The sequence below is a fragment of the Tribolium castaneum genome, chromosome 1, assembly GCF_031307605.1.
Source record: "Tribolium castaneum strain GA2 chromosome 1, icTriCast1.1, whole genome shotgun sequence".
Classification (NCBI taxonomy): Eukaryota; Metazoa; Arthropoda; class Insecta; order Coleoptera; family Tenebrionidae; genus Tribolium; species Tribolium castaneum.
The window spans coordinates 25252578-25268089 of record NC_087394.1 but is presented as its reverse complement, the minus strand read 5'-3'; the positions used below and the strand labels follow the sequence as shown (position 1 = coordinate 25268089).

At 31.1% G+C, this 15512-nt stretch overlaps 1 protein-coding gene across 2 annotated transcripts; it reads right to left on the bottom strand.

Moving 5' to 3' along the window:
- Positions 1 to 211: 211 nt before the first annotated feature.
- On the bottom strand, positions 212 to 12253 carry LOC656887 (uncharacterized protein). Of its 2 annotated transcripts, none has more exons than XM_015978013.2 (5): positions 11928 to 12253; positions 4293 to 4395; positions 4089 to 4237; positions 1143 to 1367; positions 212 to 1094 (listed from the first exon to the last, which is right to left on the bottom strand). In XM_015978013.2, exons 1-5 carry the CDS (start codon positions 12183 to 12185, stop codon positions 969 to 971), a joined length of 861 nt encoding a protein of 286 aa, XP_015833499.1. In that variant the 5' UTR covers positions 12186 to 12253; the 3' UTR covers positions 212 to 968. The 2 variants fall into 2 exon arrangements, with proteins under 2 accessions (XP_015833499.1, XP_008199526.1); XM_008201304.3 differs by having other exon boundaries at positions 4140 to 4237; positions 11928 to 12247.
- Positions 12254 to 15512: the final 3259 nt, after the last annotated feature.

Here is a 15512-nt window from a genome sequence, read left to right as displayed (position 1 = left end):
GTACTTGTTATTTAAAAGACTTACAATAAATCCTTTTTTGTATTCAAATGATTTTCAAGATTAATTTTCTAACATTTCAAGCAGAAAAAGTAAAAGTTCAAAAATGAATTTCTTATCTTAAAATTTGGAATCTTAGTACAATATGTTTAGAAGCAGTTGAAAAAATTTAATGATTTTGTTCGAAGCGCAAAATAGAAAAAAAAACTTGGAATAATTTCGTAATAGCTTTATTAAAGAGAGATTCTGAATCACAATAATTCCACAACTAGACGACACCTATTTCGGGATAATTAAATATGTATACAATATCTAACATGGATGTTAATTAATGCGTATTTTATTGTACAAAACACCACAGTTGAAAACTACAAAAGCAATACGTGAGTCAACCGATTTTCAAAAAAAAAACAATTCAAACAGTTTTTTCTTTTATAGTTTCCAATACATTTCATCTAGTTGTGTTAGTATAAATACATCCATTTAAATAAACATACAAAAATATATTCCTAAGATTAAAAATCAGCACAATATTTATTGTAATCGTAAATAATACTCCAAATATTGGAATGAAACAAACTGCGTAAAGCTTGTATATTTGCAACAAAAATATCTCAATTTCTGTATTGTCACATAAATGCACATTGCTTTTGAAACGACTGCAATAAATGCGTTCAATGGAATGATACAAGAGTATTAACAACTTTAAAATAATTTCAATTTTTATATGCTCAACATCTCTAATATCAAGAGGAAACAAACACAAATCAACAAGAAACACTAAAAACATACATAGTGTTTTTATATAAATGCTACCATTTTAGTTAATTTTTATTTTCACAAGTCAATAATAATTCCAGCAAAGCTAAAGCTAGTGCACCTTTACGAAATCCGTGTTTAATATTACATCCAAAAAATTATTATTGACTTTCAATGAAGACCTGAGGTGGTTTTGTAGTAAGTGAGCATATTTAGAGATTTCTTATATGACGCGATCTTCTGACTAGAATACAGCTCGAAGTCAATCCACACGAGGCTTTAGCTAACTGCGAAATATTCACCGAACGGCGTGGATAATCGATCTTTTCACTAAAAACCTGTCGAAAAAAACTATTAAAAAAAATCAAAACTACTGAATGAAATACTTTAAACGAATGTGGAATTTCATCAATGCTGCGATGCACCAAAGTCCCATTCAAATACAAAACATTGGCTGCGTCGTCTTCAGGTAAAGTCAGCGTTTGGTAGCTGAAAGTGGCTTCACGTTCCATTCGTTTCAACACTTCTTGTGCTTCTTTTCCGGCCCCTACACACAGCAAGTCGGGTCCGCCGACCGTTATGTAAGTTTTGAGGTGTTTAGGGTCTGGCACCTGGTTACAATCAGAGCCAATTATATTGTGTTGAAAGGTGGTGTGGTGTGCGGCTTTAACGGGCTATTGTGAAAGCAAATTCGAAGCTTTGTGCAGAATTTAATTCAATTCCAATGCAAGTCGTGCATTTCAACGCTTGTTCTTAAATTAGATAAACGCTTTAGAAACAATGAGAACAGTTTTCTTGTTAAATTATAAAAAAATGGAGGGTTCTTAAGGCTGGCGTCCTGTTTTTCTAGTAGTAGTAGAAAAAATGACAAGTCATATAAAATTTTTGTCGCCTCAACTGTCCTTTTCGAGTTTAAACTTTAAGCACATTTTTTGAGATAAAAAACCGTTTTCTATTAATTATTAGTCGCTGACACTGGCTGGAAAATCACGAAATTTGATCCAAATTTATGTTATTTTTAGCTTATAGCCAAAGCATGATTTGTTTCACTCGTTTTGAGCAAAAATTCTTCAAAAACAAGCCAAAAAGGTATAAAGTTTAGTCAAAAAATGTGTAGTTTTTACAATTTCCCAAGCAAGTATAACACGTGTTTGAAGTTATAGGTGTTCTCAATTTCTTGTGAGAAACAGAGTAAAAAATTACTAAATTATTTAAAAAACAAACTAAACTTTCACAAATTTAGATCAAAATTGTCTGCTGCAATTTTCGGATTTTTAATATAACAAATATTTTTTTAGAATAACTTCGTTAAAAGTAAGTGACAATTACATTATTACATATTATTATTACATTTAAGCAGAGATTCACTCATTGTAACAAGAACTTACAACAATAATTAACAATAACAAAAAATCTTGGTCAATAGTAATGTTTCTTGAGTATTTAAGCACGTTTTAATGCCAAACTCTCAGTATTTCTTGCTAAGATTTTGCTAAAAGAGGCCAAAAATTCACCAATTTAAATCCAAACTTAAATATCTTATTTTTGCCTTTTTTGATTACGTTTTTTTGGCAAAATTCCGTCAAAAACAGACCGAAAAATCCCTCAATTATCTTCTTTGAGATAAAATTTCAGATTTTTTCCATAAGTTTACCTAAAATTGGAAAAAAATTACCGAATTATGCATTTATTTTGCAAAAACTTGTCCAAACATCTAAAAATTACAAAATAATAAAAAACAATAAAAAAATAATTCCTCTCGATTTAGTTAATTTTTGAGCGAAATTTATCAAAATAAGCCTAAAATCACAACATTTAGTCTAAAATCATGTTTTGTTTTTCAGTTAAAATTTTAAGTTTAGAAAGGTCACTACAATAACAAACCGAAAAATCACCAAATTATATCAAATATTACATATTTTTTGTATTTTGCACAATTTTCAGCCAGAAAAGCAAATAGTAGAAATATTTTATTCAAAATAAACCTGAAAAATCAATAAAATTAGGCCGAAATCAATTGTAATTCGTGCTTTTTCGGTTTTCTCTCGAAAAATTTCGTTAAAACTCGCTAAAAATCACCAAATTTATTCGAAATTGATATTACGTGATATTACTTTTAGCTTATTTCAGTCAATTTAGTTCGTTTTTTAATCTGAAACTCAGTTGTTTCGCCAAAAATAAGCTGAAAAATGATAAAATTTGGTCGACAAGGTGTTACTCAAAATAATATTTTTCAATTTTTGCGTTTTGCCATCACGTTAAATAAAATTTAGCAGAATAATCTATACTTTTCACAGAGATTCGTCTTTTATACAACTATAAATTGTACCAGTCGTCTAAATTAAACGGTTTTTATTAGCTGTGATGTTACAAAATTTTTAACACTCATAATTGATTTTTTGACTAATTAAGGGCCAAAAAACTAATGACGAAACAAAATTATTAAAACTGATAAATATTTTATTTTTTTATTCGTCTCACTCACTATTTTTAGTTCCTATATATTTTATTTATATCTTTTTTTTGTTAAGACGTATCACGTGTAAAAGGCGAACTTAAAGCAGCAAAAATTAACCACTTACTATGAATACACTACTATGAATGTGTCCGAACTATGAATGTGTCTAAACTAAAATTGTCTCAAATGACATGCCTTTAGAAAAACCGATAAGAAATGAAAATGCCTGTGTTGATCAACTTCAATCTTTTTTTGAACATTATTTCGTCTTTGAATCGCGGGTTGACATAAATTTAAAGTTTATTTTTACGAGGATCGCCTAGAAAAAAAATTCTAAAGTTCATCTTTTTAAAAAACGAGATAGAATTTTTCGGTCTTTATCAACTCGATTGTAAAAAACTTATTTGGTTTTGTCAAACTCTAATTTTATCGGATTAATTCAACGCCGGGAACACAAAACGCCAACATTAAAAAAATTAAAAATGCCAGAATCTCAAATAAGTTTTCAAGGAAAATGTAATGCATACGTAAAATTTTCCTCTTTTCTCACGAAGCAGGAGGAATATTTTTAGAGCACACATTTTGTCGTCTATTTGTTTTGATAATCATCACGTTTAAAATCGGAAACCTTGAAATCAACCAAGCTTTCCTCATCTGTTTAATAAATTCAAACGAGAAAAATTTCCAGTAATATCGTAATCCGTAACAAAATGTGACATGACATGATTAACACATTAAACTTATCGATGAATAACTTTATTATTATTAGAGACACGCGTCTAATCAAGCCAGGAACTTATTACTCGCATTGTGAGTTTAAATTTTTTGATTTTTGATGACATGCCAGAAGTTGGTGCCCAGAAAGCGCGCTCACCTGCACCAGACCTTGCCTCAGATCGCAAAGATCAAGGCTCTCTGGTTTTACCTTGATGGGTGTGCATGGGTACTCTGGAAAAGCCGCCGCCACAGCCCTTGCCCCCGCTTCGTTCGTCCATTGTGAAATACCCACGAAAAATTCCCGTCCTAAAACGCCACTATCGATTAACTTAATGTCATTTCTGATACAGGAGTGACTTACCAGTGAATAAAACATCACCTCCGTCCAGTTTCGCTTTCGAATCGGACATTTCGATTATTGGAAGATCGAGCTCTTTTTTTAGAACCACCCTTATTGTTTCTACCTGCAACAAGGTTGGTTTTCATTATGGATGGGATGTTTTAGCGAGTAATTGGGGACACAGCGTGTGACCTGTTTTTAAATCATTTATTTACAACAGCACCGGATACAAAATAATGTGCTGGATGCGTAATAGTGAACGTGGAACGTCCTTTTTATTCACGGTTCAAACGAAACCAATTGTAGGCTTTGTATTTTATAGCTTTCAAGTAAACGCGATTTATTTCATTATTTATTGCATTATGTGCATGGCTTTAGAGAAGTCTTTGCCGATTTGCATATGAATGCAAGTCCCACGCTTCTTATCTTTTCCTACTGTTGCATTCACAATCTATTCTTTGAATTATTTGTGCTGGGAAAATGAAGAAAAAAGTGCTCAAAAATGCACGAAAAATACACCATAGGAAAGCTTTCTAAACATATTGTTATCTTTAATCAGATTTTTAAATTGAACGCTTTGTTGTGCGAGTTAACAATGGAGTCCTTTATTTTTTGTATTCAGCGTTTAAAACTGTCTATGAATCTAGATCGTGGTATTGATTGAGGATTCAATTAGAACAACTATTTTAATCACATCAACCATAAATTATGCGCAACTATTGAGTTATTAAAACATATTTCCTTTCACGTATAAGATGCAAGAATCAAAAATTCCTCTTTAAAATTAATCGTTTCTTGTCAATATTCCTGCAGCTGTTATCAATTTAAATGATAACCTTTTAAATTAGTGGCTCAGTAATAACACCATCCTGTAGCCATGATATTGAAGTACACGTCAAATATTCCAATTGAAAAGTACAGCCAAAAAACAAGTTTTCTAATTCAATTTTTATATTATACAGATTTAGCATTGTCTAGCTCAGTTTTGACGAAATATTTTTGCTTTAGTATGTTTTTAGCAGCACCAAAGAGTTTTTTTAATAAATTTTCTCCGATTTTTCTCTTTTAGTTCTCAATTTTTCCTATCAAATGACGTTATTAGTGTTCTTGAAAAAATTATATAAATATATAAGATTAAAAAAACTGTCTGTTTTTCAATCAGATGTTTATGTAGATACTACTTTTTTTAGTGACAGAGTGTACATTTTCCGTCCTCCCTCAACATAATACTATGTACAGCCTGATTCAGAAAGACTGTGTCTGTACGAAAAAGAATTACAGACATTTTCTTTTTTATCGGTTTGCAATTGTACTGCATCTTGAAAAAAAAATCAATATATTTTTTTGTAAAAAAACGTCAATTTCCAGTCAATTCTTTATGTGGATACTATTTTTTAGTGACAGTTTGTACATTTTCCGGTCTCCCTCAACAACAAAGAATTACAGGCATTTTATTTTTCATCGGTATGCAATAGTGCAATGTAAATAAATGTAGGTTATTCGTAATGTGAATAAAACCTAATTCAGGATTTTAATTAATTAGACATTAATGCTTGATTGTTCTGGAGACAAATGACGAAAATTATATTTTAAAAAATTTATAAATAAATGGCAGGTGATTTCTAATTAGCTTAATTCTGAATTAAATTTTAAAAATTAATAATTAATTTTAAATTTTAATTTCGACCTTAAGGGCCGGTATACAGAAATGTTTAAATAGCAATTAATTTTTAATTCAGGATTAACTTGAGGTTTATCAAGTTATAAATGGGTTATAAATAAAAATGTTTATTATTAACCCCCTGACCCACCTAAAAATATTTTGAAACATTAAATAGAAAACCCAATATTTTTGCATTTTTGGATGTAGTTTTTAACACTGTTGTTAAAATAGTTATTTAGTAAACTAAATTCTTAATGAAGGCGAGCAAATAAACGAAACTGTTTAAAGCACGAACGAGCGGTAGGGAGTGAGTGCCTTTAATAGTTGAGTTTATTAATCGCGCATTAAAAAACGAGTTTATTTCAATATTTTTTTGTTGACCGTAAACACGTTTTTTGTGATAGAATTAGAAATTAATTACCAATTTCATCATTTTCATCGCATCGATAAGGATAAGACCTTATAAAATACATTCATCCTTTGTTTGTCCTCGAGGGAAACCATTTTTAAATTTTTCAACACTTTCCATTCTAAAATTGTATTATTAATATTATTATAAATAACCAAAAATTATTATAGATTATAAAACGTATGATGTTAGTCGGCATTGCTTTTTTATTTGTATGAGTAGTATAGATGGTGCTTTATATCAAAATTTAATCAAAACGTCAAAATGAAAAATGAAAAACAGTGTATTAATGACGTCTATTAATACATCCTTTTTTAAATAAAATAATTCATTAGTATCGAAATTAATAGACGGTCAACGAAAAACTAATTTAATTGGTAGTTCGGATTACGGAATTCAAACGTTCAGATTATGGATACAATTTTACACCACAATTGGAGCGTTCGGATTATTAGAGTCGTTCGCATTATAGGGGTTCGGATTATACGAACATTACTGTAATTTTAATTTTTCATTGCTTCCGCAGATTTTCTCTACGATTCAATAATAATAATTGAATTTATCAAATAGTAGATCCATCTGATAATGATTTAATGAATCACTCACCCCATGTATTAAAAATTACCAATTAAATTTAAGTAAAGCTGAGAGTACTGAGAAAAGACGTAGTTATTTAATAAACTAATTTGTTAAACGTCAAAATGATTTTTATTCTTACATTTTTGCAAGAAAATCTTTGAAATGCTTGAACGAAAATATTCGAATTGCATGTCTGTTAGCATTTTAATTACGTATGCAAATTACAGGCAAATAAAAGCCACATTCCATTGACTATAAAAGGTACCTTCAAAGTTGGCCGGCGCCGAATTTTAAATGAAATATGCATACAAATGCGAGTGATTTTTTCATCCAATTATAGTAAAGCAGAAAATGTATCAAATTGTTAATAATGACGAACACATATTTGGTAAATGATTTGTGGGCAAGTGGTAGTGGTAGTGACATATACACACCCTATACCAATCTGTTAGAGTGATGACTGACGAGTCAAGTTCACAAAATCGTATCATGTGAATAATAATAGTTCTAAATGTTAATTAGAACCGCGGGAAATGTTGTGGTGGATTTATCAGAATGCAACATACAATAATCCCAGAAAAGTTGGAGGATTCAGATTTTAACGTATTCCGGTTTATACACCAGCTGAGAGTATTATCGACCACAAAACTATTTGCAGAAGAGTTTATTTAAATTTACTTTAGCACGAAACTTATTTGTATTCAAAACATGAAATTGTCTCCTTTTCTTAATCAGAATTAATAAAAAAGCATAAATCTGTTTATTTCGTAATCCTGTAGTTGCGAGTGAAATCGCATCATTTTTTCGCAAGTGAACAAATCCGCTACATGTCTCCAAGCAGCACAAAGGCCCGACTTCCGCAAACTCAGACGAGTTCACAAACGCAAAGGATTGACACACAACACACACAGGTGAACGTGGCCTTTGAATAAAATTTAAAAGCCTTAAGCGTAACACCGAGATTGAGCGAGCACCCAAGCAAAAACCCAATTACAGTCCCAAGACACCGTTGTTTAGCTATGCGAAAACCTCCGAGATGAAAATCTCCAGAGTGTTTTATTAGATTTTCGAGCTGAGAGAGCCCAATCAGGATGATACAAATTGCGAGTGATTTTTTGATACTTTTATTGAGTTCTTGAGACGGCCGACAGTTGGATTTTGAATTATTACACCCTCGAGAAATGGGTGAGAATCGATAAACTGCGATAATCTCCATAATTACAAGTCTTCATTATCGTATTCATGAGTTTCTTGTTAAGTGCACTGTCTGCACACAATGTGCCATTAAATCACCAGCAATGAGGCGTGGATTGTACTTTTCGCTTCAACGGTTTACCTCTGATTAGTGGTATTGTCTTCAATAACAAAACTAACTCCCATCAATCAGGAGTGATTGAAAGGGAGACTGTTTACTCGAAAATTTATTTCGGGATACGGGTGGAAGGGAACAGGATCGATAAACATCACTTCGCACCAAAGAATGATACACTGACACATTTTTTTATCCGAATATGTTTACATACACATACGATTTTCTCTTCCCTAAAGCACAAGAGTTATTGAAACGTTTCATTTCTGCAAAATCTTCTTCTCTTATGCAATGTTCGCGAATAAAATTAGTTATTAACTTATTAAATAAACACCCTCTGCTTGCTCACTTCGTTTCAATTAGTTTTAGCTACATACCCAAAACTGAATTTCTCATTTCACAGAATTCGAATTTAATCCCGACTGCGTGTTTGTGCAGATAACATTGCGAAAATTTCAATTATTAAATTTAACGATGTTGCATTAATTGAGAATAGATTAAAAATTTACAGTAAATAATAATTGTTTGAAGTTGGTGGAATGGGATTTATTTAATCCTGCTGTTGTTTACGTTTAAAATTGTTGTTGTTACAAAATTGTTATTCAGCGTGCACTCAAATATTTTTATTTTCAAACCACTATAAAAATAAACTGCGGAAACACTTGTTACGATATTTTGTTGTGTTCCATTTTCTACAAAGTATAGTACTTGACAATCAATATCAAACGAGATGATGGGTTTAGCTAGACTCATAAAACATTTCTGCTGGAAACTAGGTCGGTGATAAAATTACAATTTGCATATTTCATTTCCATTGCTAAAAAAAACTAAAATTGGGAATAAAACAGAAACTGAAATTGCGTAATGGAATGCCAAAATACGCTAACAGAAGCTTTAAAATAAGTACTGTAAGAAAGTAAGGAGAGCCCGCTTGGACAACTCACTCAATTATCCAATTAAGAATAGATTAAGACTAGAACTATTACAATCATTGATACACATACTGGATGATTCACGACTTCCTCACCTCTCAGACATTACAATCCAAATTTAACAGGTCATTAACCAACACTTAATTACTAATTATTAGGTCCACTTCATATTTCGTATTTCATCTGATTCTAAGTGAAGCATTACAATTTGTAATATATTTTTAATGGTTGATGAAGGCAATTTACTTATTAATTAAAAGAATGTTCAAATGCCCTAAGAAAGGAATATTTAAAACACCATACAGAGTCCGGCAATAATATGAAATCAAGCGCATTTTTCAAAAATTCCTTTTAGTTTTGGAATTATGCAAAACTTAATTTGGTAATGACACCTTACAACGATATTTTTTTGATGATGAGCACGGAACGCACCTTTAATAATAATTTATTAGGAAAATAACACTAGTTTAAAAAATAATAGTACCTTGGTAGAATACAAGTTGTTCCGTCTACACTTCACATTAGAAGTTCCGATAATGATATTTATCTGAAAATAATTGTAAAGCCAGAACCCCCTGAGCCCTGTTAAATGAAAATATTTTTAACATGGAGGCACTTCCAGTTATACCGGAAGTCGGTATTAACTTACTTATTTTAAATGGAACATAGTTTTTCTTAAATTTAGCCGTTTATATTTCTGAATATATAATATTCAGGATTTTTTTAAAAAATTTGGATTTGTATCTTTCACATCAAAAATTGGTAAGTAATTTCGCCTTTTCTAAAAGTTTTAGAAATCGTATTTGAACACTCAAAAAAGAAAACCTATAACTATCCTTCAGTGAGTTCAAAACTAGAAACTCCAAAATCTTAACGTTATTTCTGGACAACTTTTACAAACTATAAGTCAGTTTTTTCAAAGTGAGTGCCCCAATTATTATTTCACTAAGTGGAAGAAAATGTAATTTTTTAACGATCTGTATTACCATTCCCCATGGCATTACCTATACCTATCTGTGCAAATTTTCAAGTATGTTGGTTTTCTTTGCCATTGCCGGAAATTTCTTACTAGCCACTGATATTTTTGCACAGTTTGATAAAAAAACATTTTTCATTAAATAAACGCTAAGTTCTGTTCAAAATTTTGCTTACCTTTCCTTTAAATTCATTGAATTTAGATTTGAAAAACTTTGGATTCTTATGATTATTTTACTTACGTTTCCTTGGCATAGTGAATTTCTCAATGCCAATAAAAAGCTCGTATAACTTGAAAACTGCAGAATTAAATTATCGACCAATCAGTCAAATAAAAACTCTGGCATTTCATTTAAAAATTTTAAATTATGGGTGTTTAAAGTTTTGCAAACTTAATCTTAAAGGGGTATGCTAACTTTTCTTAGAAATTTTAATAGACCAAAGAAAAAATCTAAACCTCTTTCAAATAATCAAACAAAAAATTTTTTTAATCGATTTTTGAAGTCAAAGATGCAAATACAAAAATTTAGAAAAAACCTTAAATATTTCGAAAACGACAAAATTTTGGTGATACGAGTTTTATAAGAAGCATTTTATCGCTCGCACGGGTTTAAATAAAGAAGTATGTGCGACATAATGCCTTACAAACGAGATATCCTACAGTATTTTTTCTACTTTGCATCTTTTTTAGCAAAAAATATGTAATAATTGTAAGATCGGCAACACTAATTAATATAAATCATTAATTGATAATTTTGACTGTATGGTGGAAGTAGAACTAAAATAGACCTCACAACTTTATTAAAATTGGGAATGACTATTTAAAAATAAATTGCTAAATTTTTACTAATTATTATTTAATCTGTAAATACAGGGTGCTTCACGTAATTGAATGAGGCCTGCGCCTGCGCAGGTTAGATGGTCTCCTTTTGTTTGTTTACCCCTTCAAAAAAATGCAACGTTTTTACTAATGTGAGTGATTAAGAATTAAGATAAATGTATTAGAGTCAAAGTCATTCCGTCTCTCGATAGAACACATGATAAATGTTTCTAAAGAAAAGTCAATTTATCAGTATTAATGAAACAGAGATAGTTAGTTTGACAACTACAGTCATGAGTTACTCAAAATTAAATAATTAAATGTGAATTTTTTATATCCATAATGATTTGTGACTTTTGCATATTTGGGTGCCAGTACATTAGGCGCAGTCCTCGTAAGGTTGTGTGAAACAGCCTGTATAGTTTAGGTGAAAAACACAATTGGTTTCGACCCTGTTTAAAAAAATCCTGATAAGTGACTTCTTTTTAATTTATTTTAACTCAATTGAATATGACATCAGTTGTAACCCTGAATATCCTTATCAATTCGAAGCGACTTTTTAATTTGTATAGTGTGAAACCATTAATTTATTACTACACGGCGCTGCTATAAATACATAATTACAAAAAACATACCAGAAATTATTATATTTGTATGTATTGCATAATTGCATAATTTAAATAATAATATGTGCAAGTACTTGTCAAAATTTCAAAGGTTTTTTTAATCAGTGCGTTTTAAATAAAACATGTCGCGTGTCGATATAATAACCACATAGCCTTCATACCGTGATTACAGCAACTGCAAACAAAATTTAAACTTACAACTATAGTAAATTTTGGCGCGAATTTATGTTTCCTTCCAACCGCTCCATGACCTAACGCATGAACCGCGACTTAATTTCAATTACGGGCGTCGTTCTCGTGACCCAATTATGCCCCAACAGTTCAATAATAGAACCTGGCTTACTTCTTTGGTTCGGTGAGGTGCTCCAGGTCTGGTGATGAGCGCCGTGCCGTTGCAGACGACGGCCGTGTCTTCGACGAAGACGCACTCCGGAAGGGCTTCATCAGGTGGCAGTTCGATGACGTCAAGCCCCAGCTCGCGCAGCAGTCGCACGTAGGTCTCGTGCTGCTTCTTGGCTTCGTCGAGCTCGATTTCACCGCGACTTCGAAGAGATAAGGGGATGCGGCACACGACGGCATGAGTGTAGCGGAAAGCCGCCATCTTCCAACACCAGGACGCGCCGACTACATGGAACCAGCCGTCGCGTCCAACGACATGCCGCGAGGGGACTGAATCGGAACACTTCGGATGGACATGGGGGAAATAAACAATGAGTGCGTTCAACCTGGAGGATACGAAGAGGTTTAACTCTATTGCAACTGACTCGGGGCATGTCTTCCGGATGAATCAAATTGTTGTTCTTCCTTTCCTCAATTTCTTCATTATTTTTAAGGCTTCCGCTTCCATAGAGTAAAAAAGTGTCTATTTCATGAAAACGGCTTTTAACATATTATTTCATTGGCTCCGTATCGAAATTTTCATTATTTATTTTTCACTTTCTGAACAATACCTAGTAAAAGCTCACTTTTTGTACTTTGGTCCCATTATGTTAGAAAACTGAGATTCTGTGTTTGTTGTCCAATTGTTCAAACATCAGTTTGCTAAATTTCACCCAGTTTTTTTCTAAAAGGAGTACCTACCTGTACCCGTATTCTTTGTTTTCTCAGCTGTTGGCAAATTACGTCAGTGTAGACTTTGTATTTCTGCAGAGTTTTAAAGCAAACTGTTTAGGATATGTATATGTTCTCGCGTATTTCCTGCAGTTGGGATGCATACAATTACAAAATTGTACTTAAAATGATCCAAACAATCTAAAACTGAACCCCTCGGTGTAAGAATAGAACTCTTCCTGACATTTTTTCGAAAAAAAAAAGATTTTTTTGAAAGAGATATTAGCAATCTTATCGTTATCGCGCATCTACGAAAATCGCGATTACTAATTAAATTGACATTTTTCACACATATTTGTACATTAGAAAGGCATCTCCACTAATTTTATAATACATATAAAAAAATAATTTTTTGACCAGTCAAATTCTGAATTTTACACTTCTTTACTTCCGTTAATTGTTATTAGCGAAAAAAAGTCAAATTTTGAACTAAACGTACTTTTATATTTTAACTTCATTATTTATGAACTACTATACGTAACTTGTGGCGTCGTAAATTTAGGTGACAATGTGAAATAAAGGGGGGTAAGATTGTAAAAAATTTCGTTGGGATATTTGGGAGTTGGTTAATTTTATTGCGGGGCTTCAGAAAATTATACCATTTTCTGACAAATCACGCGTTTGGTTTACACACGATTATTATTTAACCATCTAATAAGTAAAAATTTGTAATTGTAATACCAGGGTTTCGATCCTTTACCTGACTCTAGCACGTAGAGATTCACATAAGTGTATACTTTATAGTTAAATTAGCAGTTAGTGTCCAAAAATTTAAAAAACTGATATGATTTCATTTATTAACAAAAAAAAATATAAAAATCGAAAATAGTCCTTATCAATATACCAGGTGAAGCAACCTTATCGCGCATCTAACAAAATCGCGATTTCTAATTCAATATTTTTTTTGCATTTTACACGCCTGACTGTACGTTAAGATAGGTATCTCCACTAATTTTTTGGTAATTTTTCACTTACAGGTAAAGATAATAATTAAACAAAAGTAATTTTCGACCAAAAAGTCAAATTCTGACTTTTGTACTAAACTACGCGTGCGTATTCACTTCGATAACTGTTTACAAAATTAGCGAAAAAAATACCAAACAGATTTTGAAATAAACGCACTTTTATATTTTAACTTAAAAAATAATTTTATTTATGAGTTGCTACTTGTGGCGTCGTAAATTTGGGTGACAATGTGAACTGAAATTCGGGTAATATTGTAAAAGATTTCGTTGGGATATTTGAATTCAGGCATTAGTTTTTGTCAATTTATTGCAAGACTGTAAATAAGGGGCTTTAAAAAGGTCGGCTGATCCTTTTGTTGGCAAACTATACCATCCACTAATAAATCACGTGTCTAAATAAAAAAGACCGATTATTTAACTAACCAAGTAAAAATTTATAATTCTGATATCAGGGTTCGATGGGCTAACAGATAAGGGATTCACTTTGTCTAGAAACATTGTAGTTAAAAACTCACAAAACTGCTCCGACTTTATTTATTAACAAAAATATAATAAAAATTAAGAATGATTTTTATCAATCTACAGGCTTGTGTGTAAAATTTCGAGATTTTTATTTCGTTAATTTTCTTGAATGCGCGATAAGGTTGCCTCACCCAGATGAGTAAAATTTCAAGAAATTTATTTCAATAGGATTTCATCTGATGAAAATATACGTAGAGATCTACTGTACAAAATTTGGGGTATATTTTACTTTTTGAAATCACTTTATCCCCTCCTTGCACCGCACATATTTTTCGACTATATTATTATAATTTCTCCATATAATTTTTTCAAATTTAAATATTCAGATAAAAAAACCTTTAAACCTTAAGATAATTATATTTCTTTTCTTTCTTTATAATTTTTTTATGAATTTTGTTACTTATCAGTTATCACATGGGGTCTGGGGTGTTCAACTGTCCAACATAAAATCAGCATCCGTAAAAAAATATTTTAAATTTAGACACTTTATTTACATGTCATAACATTATTATAAATTTTAGTAAAAATTGTTAGTAAAAAAAGCACATTTTTATTGAATACCTACTGCTAGTATTTTACTACTATGTACTTTTGTAAAATTTGTATTTGTAGCAAATAGACAAAACCACTGTTTGAATAACAAAAACAATTTTAAACAGACACTTTTATAGTTTGATATTAGGTCCAGATTTTTTCAACAAATAAAATATTATCGAATGTTGCATTTTTTGTAGTACCATGCATGTTTTCTCTAAATAAACGGCAATCAGAAGTCAGAGACTGACCCCGTGTATTCAAAATTTTCCCAGGAGACCAAAACTGTAACTAAAATTTTCCTACGCCAAGTACTTATCCAGATATGGTTAAAAAATTGTTTTGACACAAAACTCATTGAATAACATACATTACATACAACTATTATAACAAAATACATCATTTCTGAAATTTTTGACTTAGATATTCGTTTTTTTTTCTAATTAAATAAAAATTAGCTCTCAAATTAGACAAATTATTTTCGGCGTTTAAGCAATTTGGAGAAAGAAAAATGAATGTGATTATTATTATAGCGTGCGCTACAATATAATGAAAAGCAAACACGAGAACCCACTTTTCAGAAATATTTGTAATATTTCTTGCATACTTTAAAAAGCATGAAATATGAACGATTTTATACTGTTTGGACAGAATGAAATATTGCTCTCTAAATCGAAGCGAAGCGAGAATCGCAATTCTGTTAGTTACTTGTTTCTTAATCTAATAAAGCCACTCGAGAGTGCTCTGCCCTTTCACTAATGTAGTTAGTTGTTTCTATTTTGGGAAAATGTGGAAGA

What these genes read in the sequence shown, in the direction of transcription:
- LOC656887 (XM_015978013.2), bottom strand. Translation starts at nt 12,185, where the DNA reads ATGGCGGCTTTCCGCTACACTCATGCCGTCGTGTGCCGCATCCCCTTA. An exon ending in CACCTCACCGAACCAAAGAA is followed by an intron (nt 4,396 to 11,927) that starts GTAAGCCAGGTT and finishes ACCTTGTTGCAG; the next exon opens with GTAGAAACAATAAGGGTGGT. An exon ending in AGGTGATGTTTTATTCACTG is followed by an intron (nt 4,238 to 4,292) that starts GTAAGTCACTCC and finishes GTGGCGTTTTAG; the next exon opens with GACGGGAATTTTTCGTGGGT.